We start from the raw sequence: 24,228 nt of genomic DNA on the forward strand, positions 1-24,228 counted from the left end.
TCTCTCTCTCTCTCTCTCTCAGTCTGAGGGTGTGCTGATTAAATCATATCGAAATGTGGAGCTCAATCCTGCTAAGAATGGTGAGATTTTTTTTTTCAACCAGGCTTCTGAAAAATTCAGAATTTCAGAATTGGCCTCCATTCAATTCATGAATTGACTCCGCCCCACAGGAAGTTGAATTTAAATTGGAATTACAGGAAGTGGAATTAAATTCATGTCAATTCAAAGAACTTCCACAAAGTCACACAACAGAAAGAATGTGTTGAATCTTACACACATTCAGTGTTAGGAAGGTTACTTTGGAAATGTAATTGCTTACAGTTACCCATTATAAATGTGCTATAAATGTACTTTATCAATGCAAAGCAATTTCCTTTTAATTTGATTATCAACTAATTGAATTGTCACGGGTGACAAAACGCTGGGAAAAGCGGAACCTTTCTTTTTCTTTCCATGTTCCCCGAGGGGAATTATTTTGGTGTAACACCTCACTCCGGTTCCGGGTGCAGCAGAGACTTTGCCCTACCTAATTACTGCTGATGCACGGCAGGTGTGAGGGAGAGGGGAGCGGTGTTTGCACCGGCTTTCCGTTTCACAAGAGGAGGATAAAAGAGCCATTCAGAAGAGAAGAAAGGTGAAGTTCAGTTCAGTTCAGGTCGGGTCAAGGCAGGGTTGAGGTCGAGCTGGTGAAAGTCAACCGGTGTCCAGTTAATCAGCTGTTTGGCTGGGTCTCTGTCGTTGTGTCTTGGGGTAGAAGATCTCCTGGGTGAGCGCTCACGTTGGACGCTGTCATTTAGAGCTGCTTGGAGAATATTACTGGATTGAACGGCTGCTTGGATCTGTGCCGGAAGAGGAAGAGAGAAAGATAAGTGAATTAATTACATCGTTGAATCAAATGTAAAGCTGGAAGAAAAGACTGTGAATGTGAAATTTACTATTGAGGAGGACATCTGTTTCAGAGACGCTGGAGAAGAATTGAGAGTTGAATATCCCCATTCAAATGCATGGATGAAGCGAGGCTTCTGATCAGCCCTACTGTGTGAGTGATTTGCAGTTGTTTGCCTTACCTGATGCACGCTGAATTAATGCTGTGGATTTGTAGTGAACACGAGTGCTGTGTGCTATGCTGAGAAGAGTCTCCCAACGCCTGCTTCCATTCTTGTGAGATGATCTACTTGTGTCCATCTAAATTCCAGAACGAGACAACTGAACTGGTGAAGTAACGCTTTGTATTATCCTCTCTTCCACTGAGTATTGTCGTGAAGTAATCCCTCATTGAAGGCTCCGGTTAACCCTCTCTCTCTCTGAAATTACAAGCCTCGTGAAGAACCGTATGGCTGTGGAAAAATCTGAACTGTTATACGTATTGATGGAGCTCTGAAGATGTACAACATCGCTGGTAAAGCTGCTTATTGAGTCTCTCGCTAATGTCTGATAAGAGAATCTGCTGTTAAGAGAAGAAACCTTACCTGGTACCTACCGTCTGAGTCCTGCAGATGCGCAGCAACGCTGTGAAGTGAGTTTTAAAGTCACAAATTCCCGTTCATGTTCTGATGAGAGAATCTGCTGTTGAGAGAAGAGACATTACCTGTTCCTTACTGTTTGAGTCCTGCAGATGTACAGCAACGCTGTGAAGTGAGATTTAAAGTCACCATTCCCCTCTCACGTCCTGATAAGAGAATCTGCTGTTAAGAGAAGAGACCTTACCTGGTACCTACCGTCTGAGTCCTGCAGATGTACAGCAACGCTGTGAAGTGAGTTTTAAAGTCACCATTCCCCTCTCACGTCCTGATAAGAGAATCTGCTGTTAAGAGAAGAGACCTTACCTGGTACCTACCGTCTGAGTCCTGCAGATGTACAGCAACGCTGTGAAGTGAGTTTTAAAGTCACCATTCCCCTCTCACGTCCTGATAAGAGAATCTGCTGTTAAGAGAAGAGACCTTACCTGGTACCTACCGTCTGAGTCCTGCAGATGTACAGCAACGCTGTGAAGTGAGATTTAAAGTCACCATTCCCCTTTCACGTCCTGATAAGAGAATCTGCTGTTAAGAGGAGAAGCCTTACCTGTTCCCTACCGTCTGAGTCCTGCAGATGTGCAGCAACGCTGTGAAGTGAGTTTTAAAGTCACCATTCCCCTCTCACGTCCTGATAAGAGAATCTGCTGTTAAGAGGAGAAACCTTACCTGTTCCTTACTGTTTGAGTCCTGCAGATGTGCAGCAACGCTGTGAAGTGAGTTTTAAAGTCACAATTCCCCTCTCACGTCCTGATAAGAGAGTCTGCTGTTAGGAGAAGAAACCTTACCTGTTACCTACCGTCTGAGTCCTGCAGATGTGCAGCAACGCTGTGAAGTGAGTTTTAAAGTCACAATTCCCCTCTCGCGTCCTGATAAGAGAGTCTGCTGTTAGGAGAAGAAACCTTACCTGTTACCTACCGTCTGAGTCCTGCAGATGTACAGCAACGCTGTGAAGTGAGTTTTAAAGTCACCATTCCCCTCTCACGTCCTGATAAGAGAATCTGCTGTTAAGAGAAGAGACCTTACCTGGTACCTACCGTCTGAGTCCTGCAGATGTACAGCAACGCTGTGAAGTGAGTTTTAAAGTCACCATTCCCCTCTCACGTCCTGATAAGAGAATCTGCTGTTAAGAGAAGAGACCTTACCTGGTACCTACCGTCTGAGTCCTGCAGATGTACAGCAACGCTGTGAAGTGAGATTTAAAGTCACCATTCCCCTCTCACGTCCTGATAAGAGAATCTGCTGTTAAGAGAAGAGACCTTACCTGTTCCCTACCGTCTGAGTCCTGCAGATGTGCAGCAACGCTGTGAAGTGAGTTTTAAAGTCACCATTCCCCTCTCACGTCCTGATAAGAGAATCTGCTGTTAAGAGAAGAGACCTTACCTGGTACCTACCGTCTGAGTCCTGCAGATGTACAGCAACGCTGTGAAGTGAGATTTAAAGTCACCATTCCCCTCTCACGTCCTGATAAGAGAATCTGCTGTTAAGAGGAGAAGCCTTACCTGTTCCCTACCGTCTGAGTCCTGCAGATGTGCAGCAACGCTGTGAAGTGAGTTTTAAAGTCACCATTCCCCTCTCACGTCCTGATAAGAGAGTCTGCTGTTAGGAGAAGAAACCTTACCTGTTACCTACCGTCTGAGTCCTGCAGATGTGCAGCAACGCTGTGAAGTGAGTTTTAAAGTCACAATTCCCCTCTCACGTCCTGACAAGAGAAGCTGCTGTTAAGAGAAGAAACCTTACCTGTTACCTACCGTCTGAGTCCTGCAGATGTGCAACACGCTGTGAAGTGAGTTTTAAAGTCACAATTCCCCTCTCACGTCCTGATAAGAGAATCTGCTATTGAGAAAGTGAACATTACCTGTTACTTACTGTTTGAGTCCTGCAGATGAGCAGCAACGCCGTGGAGTAAGCCTTCCTAGCCACCATCGCTCTATTGTCCCCCGAAGACAGTGGAACATCGTTCCAGCGGCTACTCTGGTCCAATAGCCTGAGAAGACAGGAGTTGCTCATTCTTTCTTTAAGTTGATTGTCATTCAATAAAGACTATTATTTTTGAACTCAATTACTTGCCTCCTCCTTTGTCCGTTTGTTGCGTGCCTGTGGTGTCGGCTCCTCACGGTGGTGTCTGGAGTCAGGGGCGGCTGGGCATTCGAGTCCGCCCCGGCCTGCACCGGTGACAGAATTACACATTTTACCTCAGTAATACAACTAAATACAATTACATTAATTTTGTAATTTGATAACATGATTTCATTACTCGTAACTAGTCACTCCTCAACCCTCCATAGATTTTGTTCTAAAATATAATGATTCTTGAAATAATTTACCCCCTCAATGTTGTTTAATTAGTTTCTCAATAGCTCCTCAAATGTTCCATCATGTTCCACAAAATTACAATTACATCAAACTTAATTATTTGTTCTGTGACTAGAGATTTTTGTCAAGGGATGAGAGAGAGGACCCAAAAGGCGAAGGCAGGTAATACAGTCTTTTAATAGAAAATAAGCAATACGGCCGCTGGAGCCGACAAACAGAAAGTCTTTTCAAAAAACGATAACTTAAGAGGCTGTAGACCCAGGTAGATAGACCGGTCCGTAGATGAGAACAGAGGTGTCAGGCAGACGGCCGTAGACAGTAGTACTTAGAGTTCCGATCACAGCATCTAGCGGCAGGCGAGCTGGGCAGAGCACAGACTGAGCATAAGCACTTGAGCCGGTCAAATCGATTCGAAGGTCGTGTGAACCAGACAGGACAAGACACGGGAAGGTGATAGCGGAACTGACACATCTGTAAACAGAGTTAATAATCTGGCAGAGAACAAAGGACCGGCAAGGACTAGAAGTAGAAAAGCCAATCACCGGGGAAAAGGGGAACAGGTGTGGAATGAGGAATGAGTGAGCGTGATAGCAGCAGGTAACGAAGGCCGGAGGGAAGGTGTGAGTCTGAGAAAGACCAGCAGAGGGAGAAAGAGAGTGAGCCCAGGATCATGACACTTTTAAAGGTCCCGTTTTTCGTGTTTTTTTGAAGCTTTGATTGTGTTTACAGTGTGCAATATAACGTGTTCATGTTTCGCGTGTAAAAAAAGTTTTCACTGTCCTCAAAACGGCTTGAAAGATTTCCCTGTTCTATGAAATCCCTCCTTCAGAAATACATAACGAGTTCTGATTGTGCCAGCGGTTCCCGTGTTGTGATTGGACAGCAGTTTAGTGCACGCAGAGCACACGTTGCCCGGAAAGGTCACGCCTCTCACCATAACGGGGATGCATGCGCTCAATGATCTCTAAGTACAGCGTCCCTGGGACAGCCAAACAAAGGTGATTTGACTCCAGGATAAAAATAACAGCGTCTCGACGACATGGCGACAAACACACTATACAAACGCAACACTTCCTCTTCTCCACGCGGGAGCAACAAGACCACGCTCCCTTTTTTGCATATTCTTGTGGGCGGAGGTTAGTCAACAAACTGTTCTACTGACGTCAGTAAAGCAGGAAGTACAGGGATGTAGTCCAAACCGGCCGTTCGCTGTAGGCTTTGAAAGGGAACTTCTGTTAAATAAAATATCTCGCTTGGCATTGAACTTTGAGCTTTATAATTTTACAGGTATTATTTATGCTCTAACAGCAACATTACACACTAACTAAAAGTTTGAAAAATGGGATCACGAAGAACAGGACCTTTAACATTTATTGCTAATCATATCTCACAAATACTGTAAAGCTTCATTGTTAAACACTTCACTTAAAATATGTATGAATTTTTATTTAAAGGGGTGATGAATTGAGAAATTAACTTTCCCTTGAGCTTTTGATAAATAAAAGTTCATTGTGATATAAGAATATCCTGTAAGTTTCAGAGCTGAAAACTTCCTTGTTAGTCAAAGAAAAGCTTTTATTGACACCAGGCCCAGGCCCAATAAACATGCGGTTCCAGCTCACATGCGTTTGTTCGCTTCCTTTCACCGCAGAATCGATTGTAAACACAATAGAGGTCGAGACTGGATTTGCAGACATATTGAGATTAAAACACAATGCTGTGCCTTCTAAATTGGATCAGACAGGAACGGTGCAACACACTTATGTGAGTAAAACATGTTTTTTTATATGTGATAGTATTGCATTGTTACGGATCGTTTGATATCTATTGATTACATACCTTAGCACGCGGTCACAGGCTGGAGAAGCTGTTATTGGTTCATTCGTGATCAGACTTGGACTTGTAACGTTATGAGCCAGGGCTCGCAAAGCCCAACGTCCCGGGCCTATGTGTTTTTCAGACGGGCTACCAAAACGTATCACCACCGGCCTGCCGACGGGCTATCTTAAATAGTGAAATAATGAAGCGAGCGCAAGAGTGTGTATGGGTCCGGTTATTCACAGATCAGGCCGGCCAAGTAATAAAAAATTACATTCCAATCAATCGCGGGTGGATGAGAGATGAATCATTCTGTTTGTTTGATAAAGGCATTTTGCAAGCCCTGTGAGCGCTTCCCCACACGCTTTCAAAACTATGTACTGAACTGTACTGAGGGGAGCTGAAGCTCATTAAATATGCAAATCTTATCCAATCATAGCAGTGGGCGTTTACTTCCAAGTCTTCAGTGCAGTAAAACCGAGCGTGTCTTGAGAGAGCCTCAAAACCAGGGCAGAAAATAGCATATTACTTATACATTATGATGTTTTTGGATGTAAAAACCACACAAACTTCATAAGTTGACCTCAGACAACAGTATAAAAAAATTTAAAAAGCCAGTTCATGGCACCTTCAATTTAAATTCTGCTTCCTTTAATTCAAATTTGAATTGTAATTCTAGATCCTGTTTTTGACATAAATTCAATTATTCCAATTATGAAAAAAACTTCTATGAATGTCATTATAGTTCCAGCCAATCAAGAGATCAGAATGAACTCCTACTCTTACTCACCAAAACCATACAAAATCTGATCAGCACATGACTCATGATTCCTGTTTTTCTGTTTCTCATCTCAAATGGATCAGGGGAGAAACCTGTAGTTGTTAGAGCTGAAATACCATCTGATCGGATTCCAGACACTCCTGGTCACACCTACATCAGAATTACTGGTAAGGGAAAATATGTTTTCATAAATGTGTTATGATTATTTCTTAAAAGTTGTATGCATGTTTTTATTTAAAGAGAGATGAAACTATATCTACAATCATCTATTCCTTTTCCTCCAGAAGTTTTTATAGTACTTCAATGAAGATTGTACCGCAGTATTTGCTGTACACTGTAAAATCCAACATTTGTTCAAGCTAACACTTTTTAGTTAACTTTACTTAACCCCTAGGAGTCTGAGCTGTTTTGGGGCCAAGTTTTGACATGCTCTTACTTTTTTTTTTTTTTTTTTTCAGTTGCATATAAACACATTAATGGCAAAAGTGTAATTACACTTCAGCACAAACTGGGCTACCATAATATCTGAGCAACATGTATGTACATGCTTGTATTTTTGGGAGAAAATTGTTTATGCATTTTTTTTAATTAAAATTAAGGCCTCAAAACACACAATATATGTGTCCACAAGACTTTTGAATAACGGGTGTTGTTGCCAAGAATTTTTGCTTCAAACTGATGTGAGAATCATTGAGCCTACTCATTCACATAAAACAATACACTGATTTAAAATTTGTAAGACAGTTTTTCTTCACAAAGCCAGTATGCGAGGAGGTGTGATATCTAATGAATAATGATAAGTATCACCTGAGAGGACCAAAGAACATAATAGCCCACATAATGACCTGCATAATAAGCTGCATAAGGAATGAGCTGCAGGTATGTGACTGAGAGCAACAGGACTAAGGACATTATATTATTATATAATTATACTTATCTAGTAAATGCATCTTGTTTTAAGAATGTTTAAATATTTATACTAGAAATGAGACTTTGTGCGTTTAATATTCACAGATGCTAACAGAATAAAGCCTACCTTACAATCAGCCCTGAAACCATTGCTTTAAGAAATGAACAGCTTTTCATGAGGAGAATTATAGCTCAACGCGTCTCAAAACGATGTAACTGAAGTAACGTTACAGCGCTTCACTAGATGTGTTTGTATGCGTTGATGTGTGGGCGCCGACTCTGGATCGTCAGTATTTGAATCTGAAAGAGCGCGTGTGCTCCGTGGGCGTGATCGCGCTAGTGGATGATAAAGTGGCATGTGAAAGACTGACATCTATCACTTTTCAACCAGATTACATAAACACAGCATATTTGTTTTTGTTTTGGTTTACATTGTTTAAAACCTGACATATTCTTTAGACATATGTCTCATGTTTGTGAGACAAGTATTCACTAAGCTAAAGTTTCTTTTCTGAAGACTATCTGAATGAACGTCTTTGAGAGAGAGGCTGCAGATCGTGCATCATGTTTGTTTTCTTTATTTTGCAAAAAAGCAAAACATTTTGTTATTATTGTGACTGTAAAAAAAGAAAAAAGAAACTTAACAGATTATAATGATGTATAACACTTGCCTGAATGATAAAAAACGACAGAGTTATTTGAGTCTCTTTGGTACTGATAAGAAAAAAAGAGAGCCGATCACGACTCGAGAGGGTTAATGTCTTAACTTAATTGCAAAAATCTAGTAATCTGTAATACCTAGTAGGGCTGGGTATTAAAAACAAATTTCACAATTCCATTCCATTCATTTATTTACATTTACAAGCTTTTCGATTAAGATTGAAGAAGGTTAACATTAACTGATTTAAATACAAACATAAATTACACTCTGTTTTTTTTATAATAATAAAGCTGTAATACTAACTTTAGGGGTGTAACGATATATCGTTAAACGATATATCACGATATAAAAATGTGACGATATGTATCGTTGATGGAAACGATATGATCCGTGATATAGAGTTGTTTTTATCCAAGGCTCAACTTGCTGTAGTCGGCCTATTTATAAGGTATAATTCACCAAAACACAAATTTACAAATGCACCACATGTAAATTCAGTCATCATACTCACCATCATGTCGTTTTTCATTTAGCTTCCAAACACAAATGAAAACATTCTTTATGAAACCTGTGGGATTTCTGTCCCTCCATTTAAAGTCCATTCCTCTCAAACTTAAAAGATCCAAAAAATGTCATAAAGGCATCGTAAAAGAATTAATCGAGTGGTCTAATCCAAATCTTCTGAAGTCTTCAAGTCTTCTGAAGAGACACAATGGCTTTATATGATGAATATATTTAACACAACACGCATACTGTAGTAAACACGGACATTAATGATTGTGTGATGCGCAAAAACAACATGAGAGTGAGTAAATGGAGAATTAAAATTCTTGGATGAGCTAAACATTTACAGTTTGAGAGTGCTCATTTTGACGCACTTTCTTGTGATTTAGAACTGATTGATTGCATTGATCATCTGAAGTGCACGCGCTGCTGGAACGACACTCCTCAAAGTCAAAGGGCAAACATAATTTAAATCACCAGATCACATTTAGTTCTAGTAGCATGATTATTCAAAGCATTTTAGACGGTTTATTCTATATGTGTAGCAGTAGCGTAGGCAGAAAGTGGATGATGGGTGGGCCTCTAATAGTGTGGGTGGTCCGGAATAATTCGCATTACCCCTTAGTTTGGAAGGAAAATCTATTCTATGTCTATTGTCTTTTAATATAGTTTACTTCTACATCTTGATGCCTTCTCAAGCCCCCGTACGAGCTGTGTTTGTGATGTTTGACCGTGACGCGCGGAAGGACCGTTTGCAAGGTTGCTTTATTTTTTTTTTTAATTCCGCTAGGTGCTACTAGTGTCGAAACTAAAAACTGTAAGCACTAAACTCTGTGCGATCAAGTGTGAGCGGCTGCAATGTGAAAAAATTGAAAACAAAAACAAAGCAGTAGAAAGATCAAAGCAGGAGAGAGATCCGAATCTATATCACGAAGAGAAATCACAATGTAGACTTGTATCGACAACCTGCCATTGCTAACACAGTACATGTGGCTTATGTACATTTCAGAAAACCACTTGCTCACAAATATTACATGCAAATATTGCATTGCCATGCCATGGCGGGCCAGACTAAAAACATAGCTTACCTTGTGTGGCAGATGTCTGTTCTGAACAAGTCGGAGTTGACTGGGTTTTGAATTGAAGATGTTGATAATATCATCATATTCTGTTCACTTTCAAACGACAAAAGTGTGTCCTGTCATCTTTGTCAAGACGTGTTTCTTTCTTAAATATGTCATGAATGGCAGTTTAGCCATTTTTTGAATGACAAAAAGGCGCTGCTAGTTGGAATCGAATCCGGATATTGCCGTGAAGAAGAACATAACATTACTACTGGTGTAACTGAAGAGACAAATTAGCATATTTTATTATAATTATAATATTAGATTAGAGTTTTAATGCATGACAAAATAAATCACATTTCAAATAAGTATTGGAGAAGTGTTAAACGATATAAAATACTATTATGAAAAAGAAAAAAGTATTTCCCTTGAACTGACAGGATGGGCAAGCTGTCAAGGCCCACCCGTAGCTACGCTAGTGATGTATAGTGCATTCATAGCGGGAGAGGCGGGACATAGCGAGCACTGGGAGAGAATCCTGCCTGCATTGAAAACGTGATTAATGCGTGAGGGAAAAAAATGAAAGTTCGCAGAGTTTCAGTGACATTATTACATTAAACGACTATATGCAGTATAATGTTGAATATAATGTATAATAATTAGTGCTGGGCAAATTAAAGCGTTAATGCGGGCGATACATTTTTTCAGTTTAATGCATTCAAAATATTTTACGCAATTAACGCAGCGTTCGTTTTTATATACATTTTTGCCTAGCGTTAAATTATATGATCACGCTCTTATTCATGTAAATGCTTTTAAACCATCTAAGCGCGACACACAAGAGAACGCGCTGTATGTCAGTGTCCTGTCTGTGTGGCCGCGTCTCTATCAGATCCCTAGTTGCGCCAGTCTCGTGCACACATAGAGTTCTCTTTCGCTCTTGAACAAACAATAACAACAATACAGAGAATTTTGCCAAAATGCCAGTTTTGTTGAGTATTCTCATAATAGGAGTCTTAAATTAGTTAAATAACGTCTTGAATTAATGTGAGAAAATGAGATGCGCGTGTCAGCAAGTCATATCCACGTCATGTTCGGCAGCTGCCGATGTTAAAGTGACAGCATCTGGTGTTTGATAACTATTACATTTCTATGTTCTTACGTCCCCGGTCTAGGGTCGGAGAAGCTAACATAAAACAAAGAAATCCCACACCGTTGCTATCGTGTTCGTGAGCTTATTTATTCTTTTTTTGTTAGAACTATTAGAAAATGTGTGGTAATAACTTCAGGATAGGGTACACAGCAAAATCCCCAGTGTTAAATTAACACTCCTCAGTGTACATATGTGTCCACACTACAGGGTGTTAAAAGTAACACTTAAGAAGTGTTAAAGTTAATGAGATAATTAAGTGATTAATTAAGTGATGATTGACCTTTAGTGATGAGAAACACAAGAACTACAACTGACTTCAGCCACAGCTTTAGATGAAATCAACTGCTCTCACTTCCTGCTTCGCTACTGTTCGGACGCTCTTGCTTAAAGGGTTAGTTCACCCAAAAATGAAAATTCTGTCATTAATTACTGACCCTCATGTCGTTCGACACCCGTAAGACCTCCGTTCATTCGGAACAGAAATGAAGATATTTTAGTTGAAATCTGATGGCTCTGAAAGGCCTCCATTGGCTCAATGCACTTTACACTCTCAAGACCCTTAAAAGGTACTAAAGACGTCGTTACAAAGTCCATCTCACTACAGTGGTTCTAAAATAACTTTATGAATCAGCGAGAATAGTTTTTGTGCGCAAAAAAACCCTAAATAACGACTTATATAGTGATGACGATTTCAAAACAAGGCATCATGAAGCTTCGAAGCGTTATGAATCAATGAGTCGAATCATGATTCGGATCGCGTGTCAAACCGCCATACTGCTGAAATTTGGCGATTCAAACCGCTGATTCGACTTGCTGATACATAACGCTTCGAAGCGTCATGATGCCTTGTTTTGAAATCGTCATCACTATGTAAGTCGTTATTTAGGGTTTTTTTGCCCACAAAAACTATTCTCGCCGATTCATAAAGTTATTGTAGAACCACTGTAGTGAGATGGACTTTGTAATGACGTCTTTTGTGCCTTTTAAGGGTCTTGAGAGTGTAAAGTGCATTGTGCCAATGGAGGACTTTCAGAGCCATCAGATTTCAACTAAAATATCTTCATTTCTGTTCCGAAGATGAACGGAGGTCTTACGGGTGTCGAACGACATGAGGGTAAGTAATTAATGACAGAATTTTAATTTTTGGGTGAACTAACCCTTTAATGCTCCGCGCTTTGCTCTATCGCTGCTATATTTTACAACTTCAGCAAATCAGCACATTGCTCAAACGACAAAGCTTGACTCCAATGATAAAATTAGAAACTCTGGTGACTGAATTACTAAACAAAAAGCGGAATATTTCAACCGTCCAGCCTCCCACTGCCTTCAGCTTACATTCCGGAGAAGGGAAAACAAAGCTGCCTACATTCAAAAGGATAAGGAAATGCCTCTTCTAGAATCTACTTGCTGCACAAACTGCCACAGACTTTTACAAAGGATTGCAGTTCTTGAAACAAAGTTATTTGCGGAACCATCCAACCAGACGAATCACACAGCAGAGCTTCATCATGATCGCCCTCTGCACACTGCCGGTAAGTCCCATAAATGTAGTGCTACTCAACAGGTAGAGAAACAAGTAACTGATCAACACACTAATCGATGGCACAAACAGGGAGCAAGACCAAAAGGCACTCGAGACATCAGATTATCACGAGCATCACATATTGCCGCAGTAGCATGCTCTACCCCAGACACAAGGATTGCAAACACTAGTTTTCTACCACCAAATATACATCTTGAAAACAGATTTGAAGTGCTAATGAATGTGGGTGAGGAATCCCCAAACGTGATAAATGTGGCCGAACACAGATTGAATCAGCCCGCAGCTAACACTGATGCTAACAGGCGCTCAAGGTCGAGCAGACAGCGGCCCTCAGCTCAGAGCGCAGCCGAGCCCAGGACTCTGATAGTGGGCGACTCAACAGTCAGAAACATTAGCAGCAGGGATACAACTACATGCTGCCTTCCACAAGCTACAGTTTCTGATGTCAACAGGGAACTTAAGAACATTCTGATGAAACATAAGACTGCAAATCGACTCATCATTCATGTGGGAAAGAATGATATTCAGAGAGAGGAGTCAGAACTTCTAAAGAGGGATTTCAATAAACTTTTTTGAAACACTTAGAAAACTGAAAGTTCAGCCGTTCATCAGTGGACCACTTCCAGCAAAAAGAACAAATAGGTTCTCACGGCTACTTGGGATTAATACATGGCTGCAAAATACCTGCAACATGAAGGGAGTGAACTTTATCGACAATTTTAATCTCTTCTGGAGTCAGAGACAACTGTTTACATCAAATGGCCTCCACCCAAACAAACTCGGTGCAAGAGTGCTAAAGGACAATATTTATTTTTCCCTTCATCATCCTTCAGCTGTGTGTGCTAACCCACTCAACCTGGATGGCACACACACACCAGTACAGAGTATGGACGATCACAGGACTTCATTTCAGCATCTGAATGGACATGCGGTTGATACACCCCACAAGGACAATGATAACACCACGCAGCCACAACAACCACTTCTCATGGACACACTCCCAGCTGAGCCCCGCCCTCAGAGCTCACCACAGGCACACTGTGACGGATTAGAACTGCTCCAAGTGACACAGATCGAGGCACTAAACAGGAACATCTCAGCCCAGACTGTGGAGTCTGTGGAGGCACTGGTAAAAATGGGGACCATCAGGGGAGAGACTGATGAACTCTTACAACTTATATGTGGTATAAGCAGTGATGGGAATAACGGCGTTACAGATAAACGGCGTTACTAACGGAATTATTTTTTTCAGTAACGAGTAATCAAACAAATTACTGTTCCTCCCGTTAGAACGCCGTTAGCGTTACTGAGGGGAAAAAAATGCGGCCTTAGTCGCGTTACTATAATTGAGCTAATTGAAGCGCTTTTCATCCGAACAGGCTCTGTCAGTCGGACCTGCAACGTGTGTGTGTGTGTGTGTGTGCGTGTGCGCGCGCACCAGCCAGGCGTGTTGGGGGTGGGTGCGGTGGTACAACTGATGATGATCAGTGGGTGGTAGACAAGGTTGAAGTTGATAGGTTGAGTTAACACCTATTTTTTTCACGGTCTATGGTTCACACACACACACACACACACACACACACACACACACACACACACACACACACACACACACACACACACACACACACACACCTTGGACGCACACGCATATGCACATTCAGCGATGGTCCAGAGACTTCAAAGGTAGCTTTCGCAAACTGGAAGTATAAGCGCTACTTTTCCCTCGTTGAGGTGAAAGGTAAGAATATTTAAGTAACGTGCAACTTATGCCCAGGAAGAAAGAGTCTCTCCACGGCGGTGGCAAGTGATTCTGAAGCGCCTCACATCATCATATGCCACAAAATTAGTGGCTAAAAACCCAGGTGATAACGTGAGCTCCACTACCAAAGGAAAGCCTACTGATAATATTTACACAATATTTACACTATAGTAGGCCTACTGATATTTACAATAATGCATTGAATTTGATAGGTGTCTCTCACATTGTCCCACAGCAACATTACAATAGTGTACATTAATGTTCTATTTAGTGTCCAATTCATTCATTTAACATATCTAATATTGGGGGCATCCAAGTTATTTGACATATTTGAACATTTGAGAAAAAAAAAAAGTAACGCAGTAATTACTTTGCCTGGTAATTAGTTACTTTTATAATGATGTAACTCAGTTACTAACTCAGTTACTATTTGTAAGAAGTAACTAGTAACTATAACTAATTACTTTTTTAAAGTAACGTGCCCAACACTGGGTATAAGCAATAAGCTGGAAGAAATGTCACTCCTTGAACTGGACGATCACATATTGTAGCTTCCGGTAACACCAGAGCAACAGCCCCCCTCACCAGACATGTTATTCCGCTCTACAGCATCCCTGCCTCTGAACTTCACAGAGAAAATTGATTTTGTTTATACTGGAACCAGACAATCACACTCGATCGCTGCGAGCCCCCAGATATCAACCAAAGAGCGTCGAGCCCCACAACCACCAAAGACTGTAGGTCCAGCTCGCTCTGCCCCTCCTCCTGTGAGATTTCTTCGGTCACAACGCCAGGGCACACACACTCCATCTGCACCAAAAACAACTGATACCAGCTCTCAGTGACGTGTTCTGGGTCCTCGCAATGTCAACAGCAACCTTATCAAATGTTTACAAAACAAGTGTGAACCCAGTGTGCCTGTCTCTTTCTCTATTTCTGTTCTGTTATGTGATAGAAAGTTTAAGGCCTTCTCAGGCCGTATGGCAAACCCATCTAATCTGCTGCCTGTTACTTGTAAAACTAAGATTACTGTGGGGGGGAAAATTAAAATTAATACTGTTAAGTTAGCACTTTTAAACATCCGTTCACTTAAAAAAAAATCATTTCTAGTCAACGACTTAATATCCACAAACAACCTAGATTTTTTGCTTCTAAATGAAACGTGGCTAGAAGACAGCTGCAGTGCAACAGTCCTCAATGAAACAGCCCCTCCTAACTTTACTTTTATGAGTATCTGCCGAGCAGTCAGAAGGGGTGGGGGGGTCGCATCTCTATTTAAAGATGTCTATCAATGTAAGCAAGTATCATTTGAGATGGTATCATGGTGAGATGGTGGTCCAGTGGGTTACCATGGAACTGATATGCAGAAGGTTGCTGGCTCGATCCCAGCGGTCATCACCAGTGTGTCCCTGAGCAAGGCACTTTACTCTATGTTGCTCCAGGGGGATTGTCCCTGTAATAAGGGTACTGTAAGTCGCTTTGGAAAAAAGCGTCTGCCAAAATGCATAAATATAAAAATGCATTTGGTGACTATTTGTCTCTAGAATATCTGGGCATTGTGCTAAAAGGTGCACCACGCATCCTGCTTATCACTATTTATAGGCCTCCAAAATATTCTCCGGCCTTTATTGATGACTTTACAGAGCTGTTATCAGCAATCTCATCTGAGTATGATCGTTTTGCTATTGCTGGGGATTTTAACATTCACATTGACAATGCTGAATCCAGTACAACAAAAGATCTCATGACTGTTCTTAACACTTTTGATTTGACACAACATGTTCACGGACCCACACATGATCGTGGACACACTCTAGATTTACTTATCAGTAAGGGGCTAAACATTTCATCGATAGTTATTAAGGATGTGGCACTGTCTGATCTCTGATCATTTCTGTATTTTCTTTGATATATCAATCTCTCCTGCCATTGAAACTAGATCTGTCTCTGTCAAAAAGAGATGCTTAAATGAGAACACTAGTGTGCTGTTTATGAAGGCTATATCTCTAACACCAAGCATATTTGCAGACTCTTTTGATTTTCTCCTTGACTCTTTTAACTCAAAAGTTAAGAGTGTAATTGATGATATTGCTCCTGTGAAAGTCAGAAAAAAGAGTGGCAAACAAAAAGCACCCTGGAGAAACTCAACAGAAGTGCAATTAATGAAAAGACAATGCAGGAAATCTGAACGCTTGTGGCGAAAGACAAAACTTGTTGTCCATTACAACATCTATAAAAACAGTGTGCGTCCTTTCAATGTGGAACTAGGCAAAGCTAGACAGACCTTCTTTAAAAATATTATAAACAGAAACATAAACAACACGCGCACTCTTTTTGCTACTGTAGAGAGACTAACAAACCCTCAGAGTCACATTCCCAGTGAAATGCTCTCAGACAGCAAATGCAGTGAGTTTGCTTCCTCCTTCTCCGAGAAAATCAATAATATCAGAAATGCGATCAGCACATCGTTGAGTTGCTCTGGGGTGAGTCAGATCAGACCACAACCTCAGAAAGTTACACAGTAAAATCCCCAGTGTTAAATTAACACTGCTCAGAGCACATATGGTCCCACTCTACAGTGTTAAAGTAACACTGAAGCAGTGTTAAAGTTAATGAGATAATTAAGAGATTAATTAAGTGATGATTGACCATTAGTGATGACACCTGATGATAATGAGCAAAATCACTGAAGAAAAGAGAAAAAAGAAAAACACAAGAACTACAACTGACTATTAAAAGACATTAAATATCTGAAGATCTCAGCAGAGGAGGATTAAACAACTCCACAAACAGCATTACCAGCTTCACACATTACTAACCAGATTTACTTTAGGTCTGTTATACGTCTACAGAAGCTCTTATTGAGGTTTAGATGTTGATATTTAATTGAAAATAATAGTTTTATTTGAAGTCACCATCATTGTGATCAATGTTCACTTTAGTTGGGCTCTTGACCCTTGAATAGTTAACATTATTTGTTTTTCTTGCTGCTGTAGCTGTTAGTTACTGTGAGAACAGCAAGATAAACTTGATGCTTGTTGTTGATGATTCAGATGTTATAATCATTTAGTGCCTTATTTGCTATAGGAGCCTTATGATTCTAGGGCAGAAGATCCTGAAATGTTTTCATCAGATAAACTAAACGATAAACAACAAGGTTTAACATAAGTTTTGTACTCCAGTTTAATAACACATTAAGCACTTCTAACTCCTGCAAGCTATTGTCTCACACAGACATCAGCGTAGGAATCTCAACAATGGTAACATGCTTCATGTCGCAATGCATTCTGGGTGCATTAAGTAAAACTCATCTATGGCTCCGAGAATGCATTGTGGCATGAAGCATGTCACCATTGTTGAGATTCATAGGCAGATTCTTGATGTCTGTGTGTGAGTTAATCTCGCAGGAGTTAGAAGTGATTAGTGTACAATCTGTTTCAAAACTTATTCAGATTTTCTGGTTAAAACTGTGCTGGATCTTTTCTAGAATCACAATAAAAAAAGTTAATAGTATATTGCTCATACTCAGTCATAAGATCAATGAATTAAATCACTATACAATGATCATATTCTTATCACTGAGCAGCCGACAGCATCTGATTGTGTTTACTCTTGTTTTCTTGCCATAGCAAACTCAGTTACAGCAGCCAGAGAAACACTTACATTAAAAAGTCATCAAACTGCCCAAATAAAGAAAACACTAATCACCATGATGGTCACATTAAAAACTAACAATTTTCAAAACAAAATCAAACAAAAAATCTGGTAATTCTCAATAAGAGCTTCTGTAGACGTCTATAAAGAAATAAAGTCAGTCTGGTTAGTGATGTGTGAAGCTGGTAATGCTGATTGTGGAGTTGTTTAATCCTCCTCTGCTGAGATCTTCAGAGATTTAATGTCTTCTTTTATCTTCAGTTGATTTCATCTAAAGCTGTGGCTGTAGTTGTAGTTCTTGTGTTTCTCATCACTAATGGTCAATCATAACTTAATTAATCACTTAATTATCTCATTAACTTTAACACTTCTTAAGTGTTACTTTTAACACCCTGTAGTGTGGACACATATGTACACTGAGGAGTGTTAATTTAACGCTGGGGATTTTGCTGTGTAACGCCTAAATAATAAACAAAACGTTACACTAACTAAACCCAGAATCTCTAAATAACCTAAAGGAGGGAAAAAGAAATAAACAAACAACAACAACAGCTTTCCCTGCTGTGCGCCACAGAATCAACACCGGCCGTCACATACTGCGTTTTTGGCGGCTGCCAAATCGAATTTTTATCCCGCTAAAGCCTTATTTGATCGGTGAATGATGAGACTGACTTTTGAGCTTCATGTGTTGCTGAGAGAATGAGCAGAGAGCGTGCGCTGCCCCTCCTCCGGCCACGCACCCTCTCACCGTCTTCTCTTCCACAAACTGTCTTGCTCTCCCTCCCTCGCGCATATTAATCAAAATCAATTGAGAATTGACACAAGGTAAAAGGTCGAAAGACCGAAGTTTCACGTGGAGCATTGGGAGATTTTTTTCCTGAATTACCGCTGGTGTTGCTCTACAAGAGATTAAGTTAAGTGCACCTAAGCATTAAATGACTAGGTTGTAAATCGTTTTAAAGTTAAGTATAGTACAGTCAGTGTGCACTTTATTATGCTGCTTGCTTGTTGCTACTGTGAGCAATAGTGTAATTATTTTATTTATGCTTAAATATTTATTTTTCATAGTTTATTTTTAGCACTGAACTCTTTTTTTTTTTCTTGTTCTGCCTTACCTGTTTTTTACTATTTGTTAAAAATAGTTATTTTTTTAGTTCAATAAATGTTCCTTTTTATATTATATTATTTGGGTCATCAAAGCAGCAGCTGTTTACTCGGTTGCTTGGTAACAATGGCAAGCGTGAAGATGGCAAGTGCAAAGCCTTGGTCACCTCACTTTAATATTTTTGTTTTTGAAACATTGATTTTATTTCCAAAGCTTCAGTACGAAACGACACTTGTGTCTTATCTGCTTGCAATTGAGTCACACACACACTTCAACAATCAGCAAAACACAACAATGGTAGCTATACTAAGTCAAGAGTAAATTTAAAGTAAATTATCAAGTACTCTCTTCAGTTGAATTTTAGTCAATGGAACTCTTGTGTAAACTAACTAAGCATTTGTCAGCACAACATACTATTCCTATTTCACTTTACTTTTTTTTTTTTTTTAAGGAAATTGGTTATGTAAGTCTTACTAATTAGATTTTACAGTGTAATAATTGCAATTACATCCAGTTAAAAAGCTGAGGTTGTTTCGTTCAAGCTTTTATTCTCTGCTTGTATGGTTTATGTTTTAGCACTTGATTAAAAATCAGGTGTAAATGAAACCAGGATGGGTTGTGATCAAAACCACATTCTGGACACCTGATTTAATACACACAAATTCTCAGTGAATTACAGTATTCCACTTAAAAACCTCTTGCTTGCCACAAATCGATGCTCAAGTGACTCTTATTTAAGACATTAGTTTCTCATTTCTTTCTCTTGTAATCTCTATTAGCACGCTTTACTGTGAGAATGTTTGTAAAGCAGTGCATTACCATTGACCAGATCCCTTAGCATTAACATTTTGAATTATCCTTTGGTGTTTAAAAAATTCTGTAAATGAAGAAAACATTTTGTTAACATAACCTGTAATAATATAAAAATGTCATTTACAGCTGGTAAGTACAATCTGATCTTAAACTTAAAGAATTTTAAACTGTCCAGATACAAAACCAATGTTACATACAAAACATTCCTTCATAACAAATACAATAAAGACTGAATTCTCAGACTGCGTTTCCTCTTTCCTCCTTCCAGGTGGAGAGATCTCTCAGACAGTCGAGCAGGCCATCAGTGGAGACTTCATGGCTCAGCTCATTGTCCAGCCCGGTGGTGATGAAGAGGCAAACATTATCCTTATGACTCTACCTGTCATTGCCACTCATTATCTGGACAGCACCAATCAGTGGGAGAATGTTGGCATGGAGCGCCGTAATGATGCCATTAAACATATCAACACAGGTCAGCAGGACCTGAGATGACTAGGAAAAAGTGTCCCAATCAACCTGAATTCACCCTAAAGAAAATGAAATAAAATCAAAAGGCACTCTCAAAGATGCTCTCCAGAAAAATGCGGTAAATATAGGTATTATTTAAACATTTTTAAAATATTTTTTTATTAAGGTTATCAGCAGCAGCTGATGTACCGTATATCTGACGGATCCTACGCTACCTTAGACAGGCTGAGCAGCACATGGTAATGTCATTTTTTTGTTTCACTTCTGGTTTCTCCTGTCTTACATATTTGGTTATTTAATATTGTTTTTAATAGTAAAAATGATTTAATAGTATATGATTTATTTATATCCTTCTGTTTGTCTGTTGAAGGCTGACTGCATATGTGGCTAAAGTCTTCGCCATGGCCAGAAGCTTAATTGATATAGAGGATAATGTGCTCTGCAGCGCCATCAAGTGGCTGGTTCTCCTCAAACAACTGCCAGACGGATCATTTAAAGAGGAGACAGCTGTACGTCAAAGTGAGATGGTGGTACGTTCAAAAAAGAATTATGAAATGATCCAGAACCTGGGATTTATTTATCTGTGGTTGTCAGTGTAGTAATGCATGAAATAATCACTATAGTGAACTACACTAAGACAGGGGCGTAAATTTTATCTAACAGTAGGGGGGGACGATAAACATGAAATTTCTCAAGAGCAATTTTTGAAGGGGACACAAATAATATAGCCAAAATCGTACTTGTAAGGATATGTGTACCACAAAAAATAAAAAAATAAAAATAATTGTGCTTATTTGGCGTTTTGGTGCACTGAAAAATGATCTAATGTCCGTTTTTCTTTTCTCTGTCATTTTATCTGACCAACAACACAAAGCAATAGTTGTTTAAATATGAGTAAGGTTCACCACACAGTCATATTATTTAAAATTATCTTGCATCCTCCACATAGTATTTTATACTATGATATTCAGATCTTTAGATATTCAACTGCAGCAAGTCTGATCTGCCACTTATTATCATATTGAGCAAAACCCAACACAGATCTGACAGAGCGCCGTGCGCATATACTTTAGGTTTAGAATTAGCGCCAATTCGAGGGTGGGTTGCTTGAATTATGGGTTCATTAGTCTATTATTCTTAATGAAAAACACAGCAAGAAAACAGTACAATGACACACTCCCTTAAATAGGCACTTTTACATTTCGCTTTGAAACCAAAACTTCCGCGATCATCTTGTCTGTCAGCTGTTTGCTCTAGTGATGAATGAAATCTGACTCTCGTTGGGCTCGTGCTGTATGCAGACTCGTTTAGTTTTTAATTGTTGTGTCTGTTCTCTAACTAAACAAAATTATTTTATTACTATAAAAATGAAAACAACGGTGGCCCGGGGCGGTGCCGCGGTGGGCAAGTGATGCTAACAGGGTTTTGCCTAATCTGTATTAAAGAGAAAAGAGTCACTTCATCTGATGTTTAAAGTTAATAATATAGCATTGACAGCTTACTGGAGTTTCACAACTGCTGTCTGAAGAGCTTTGTTCTCTCCCCAAACTTGTGGTAGTTTTTTATGTTCTATTGCTGCCTTCACGTGCTATCGGAATTATCGTAAATACGAGTTTCCTAGGTAAAAATTGCACATGAACGCCCTCTGATGTCGTGTTTACCACTGGGAAGTTCGGAAATAATTTTGATACCCCAATTCCCGAGATGGGCGTGTCATAAGCGTTAAACATGGTGGCGGGAGCTGGACTGCTGTGGCAGGTGTAGTTTTATTGTTGTTTTTTTTCCAAAACAGCTTGGTCGTCTTGTCTTGACATTAACGTAGTACATATTTACATGTAAGAGTAATCATATGAAGTGTATTGTATGTTTGGTACACAGCGAAAATAGCCTTCATTTGACTGAAATTACAGAATCAGCAGAAAGCGGACTATCTGTAATGTTTATATGGTTGTCGGTGCATGGGAGACTACAAATGATGATGGTTTTAATACGATTTTCCCAATAAATAGGCAAGAATAACCTGGTGTCCACCATGATTCCTGTTCACTCCGACAACAAAGCACTTGAATGCAACAAGCTCGTAATCACGACTTCTAAAGTGGGAATTAGGAAATTTCCGATAGCACGTGAAGGCAGCATATGGGTATCGTTAGTTGAGGTGCGCGGTGGATCAAACCACTGTGGGGCAAGGGGGAGGAGGGACTCAAAATGTTTCTAAACTTAAACGCATTTTTTGTCCCGTTTGCTTTTGTATTGTTTTACTACTTACACATTTATTTTAAGTATATATCATTATATTATTTACAATACTCAGCATGGTTTTTAGGGGGGGCCAGCCCTCAGATTGGGGGGGTCCTGTCCCCCCCGTCCCCCCCGTGATTTACGCCCCTGCACTAAGACCTCACAGCCATGATAAGATTGTAGTTGACAGCACTTTAACCAGAATCCTAGAGTTTAGTTTAAAACCCAAAGGCAATGTAAAACTTTAGACAGCAGAATAAAAATATTAGACATCCAAAAATAAATATATAAATAAGTAATAAAATATAATTTGTTTTGTTTTTTTGGTTAAATATTTTTCATGTGGGAATGTGATCCCACTTATTTTTCAACATTTCTGTGAATCATAGACGTCAAATTCACACCAAGATTTTCTGAGACTAGCAATGTTCATTATCAAAGTGTTATTAAATGATTAAACGCACACATAATCTGATTGTTATTTGTGATATAGTGTGTTTATTTATGCTTTATTCCAGGGTGACGTACAGGGTAAAGATGCCGAAGCCTCTCTGACGGCCTTTGTTGTGATTGCCATCCAAGAGGCCAGAGAGATCTGTGCTGGATCAGCTGGTGTAAGTAAGAATTGAGGAGGCACGGTTTGGGGATACTCTCCCTAAAAGGGCTGTGAATCTTTGGGTAGGCAGCGAATCGAATCGATTCGATTAACGATTCATAGGTTTTCGATTCAAGATCGATTTTTGCCAAATCAGAATGATTCAATTCGAGATGATTCACATTAAAATGTAATTAATTCGATTTGATTCTGCATTTTTTTATATGCATTCATAGGATCATTAAAATGCTTCCCCAATGTGTCTTAGTCAGGGTGTGAATAGACCCCCTTCACATTACCGGGTTTCTCAGAGCATAGTTGGGAGAACTTTTATAGCGGTGAATGAGAGAATACATTCAAAAAAAAATTTTTTTGTGACCCCATTTGCTCAAATAGCAAAAGAAAAACGCCACAATAGTGATTTCACAACTTTCAAAAAGAGGGAAAAAAAGAGTGCGATTTGATGACGGCAGTCAAAAGAGAGAAAGCTGTCAATTTTTACCATCACTCCCATAGACGCTGTATTAGAGACGCTCTCACAGCAGCGCTAACTTGTTTTTTAACTTGGAATTTAATGCAAAAGTAATAAAATACAAAGTATTAGTGTTATAAATATACATAAATTTTTTTAAAAAGTGAAAATGCAGAAAAACTTTGCTGGATTTGCGATATTGATGACCATCACAGTCTGTGAAAAGGGTCTGTTAAACAGCGGCATTCAGGGGTCAGAGAGTGGGCAAAAAAAACACTTTTGTCCATTGTTAATGTTATTTCACATGAAAAAAAACATTTCACTTTGTTTTATTATTTATTCATTTTAATAGCCTATAAAAATTGGCATTTGTAGACATTTACATAAGCCAAAATTTAAAACGGCTTTATAATTATTGTTAGTTAATGCTAAATAATTGTGGTGGATAGTGTTAATGGCCACACAACCTTTTAAAGTGTTCCAGGTATTAAAGCGCATCTGATTGATTGATAAACTGCATGCTCTTATTTTAGTGTTGTTAATGTTGTAGTTATTTCAGCAGTTTCCTTCATATGTTCGGTTAAACGACATTAAGTTAAATTTAATTTAATCATTCATCAGAACTGTATGTATGCATTTTAGACACTTACAGTGTTTGTTCCGTCCATGCAATAAATTTGCATCCTTGAGTAAGCAGGGTTTTACTTTAACTGCTCAGGTACTGCCCAGCAGGCACAGTACGTCAATGTGACATCAAAAAGAAGTTAGACTCCAACTAATCCAATGTCAGTCAGACGTCATTTTTTGGTTGGAATAAACACTGCACTGTAAAAAAAACTAAACAAAAAAAAAAAC

At 39.4% G+C, this 24,228-nt stretch overlaps 1 protein-coding gene across 1 annotated transcript in view; it reads left to right on the forward strand.

Annotated features, from left to right (window-relative positions):
* The window catches only part of LOC307122957 (complement C3-like), a 70,938-nt gene that overhangs the window by 12,485 nt on the left and 34,225 nt on the right, over positions 1–24,228 (forward strand). The window contains exons 21-26 of the mRNA XM_079811302.1: positions 23–80; positions 6,513–6,596; positions 19,866–20,069; positions 20,232–20,304; positions 20,436–20,595; positions 22,825–22,920. Of these exons, the coding sequence (XP_079667428.1) occupies positions 23–80; positions 6,513–6,596; positions 19,866–20,069; positions 20,232–20,304; positions 20,436–20,595; positions 22,825–22,920 (675 nt within the window). The remainder of the gene's footprint in view (positions 1–22; positions 81–6,512; positions 6,597–19,865; positions 20,070–20,231; positions 20,305–20,435; positions 20,596–22,824; positions 22,921–24,228) is intronic.

This window comes from Gobio gobio (genome assembly GCF_949357685.1).
Source record: "Gobio gobio genome assembly, chromosome: 3".
Classification (NCBI taxonomy): Eukaryota; Metazoa; Chordata; class Actinopteri; order Cypriniformes; family Gobionidae; genus Gobio; species Gobio gobio.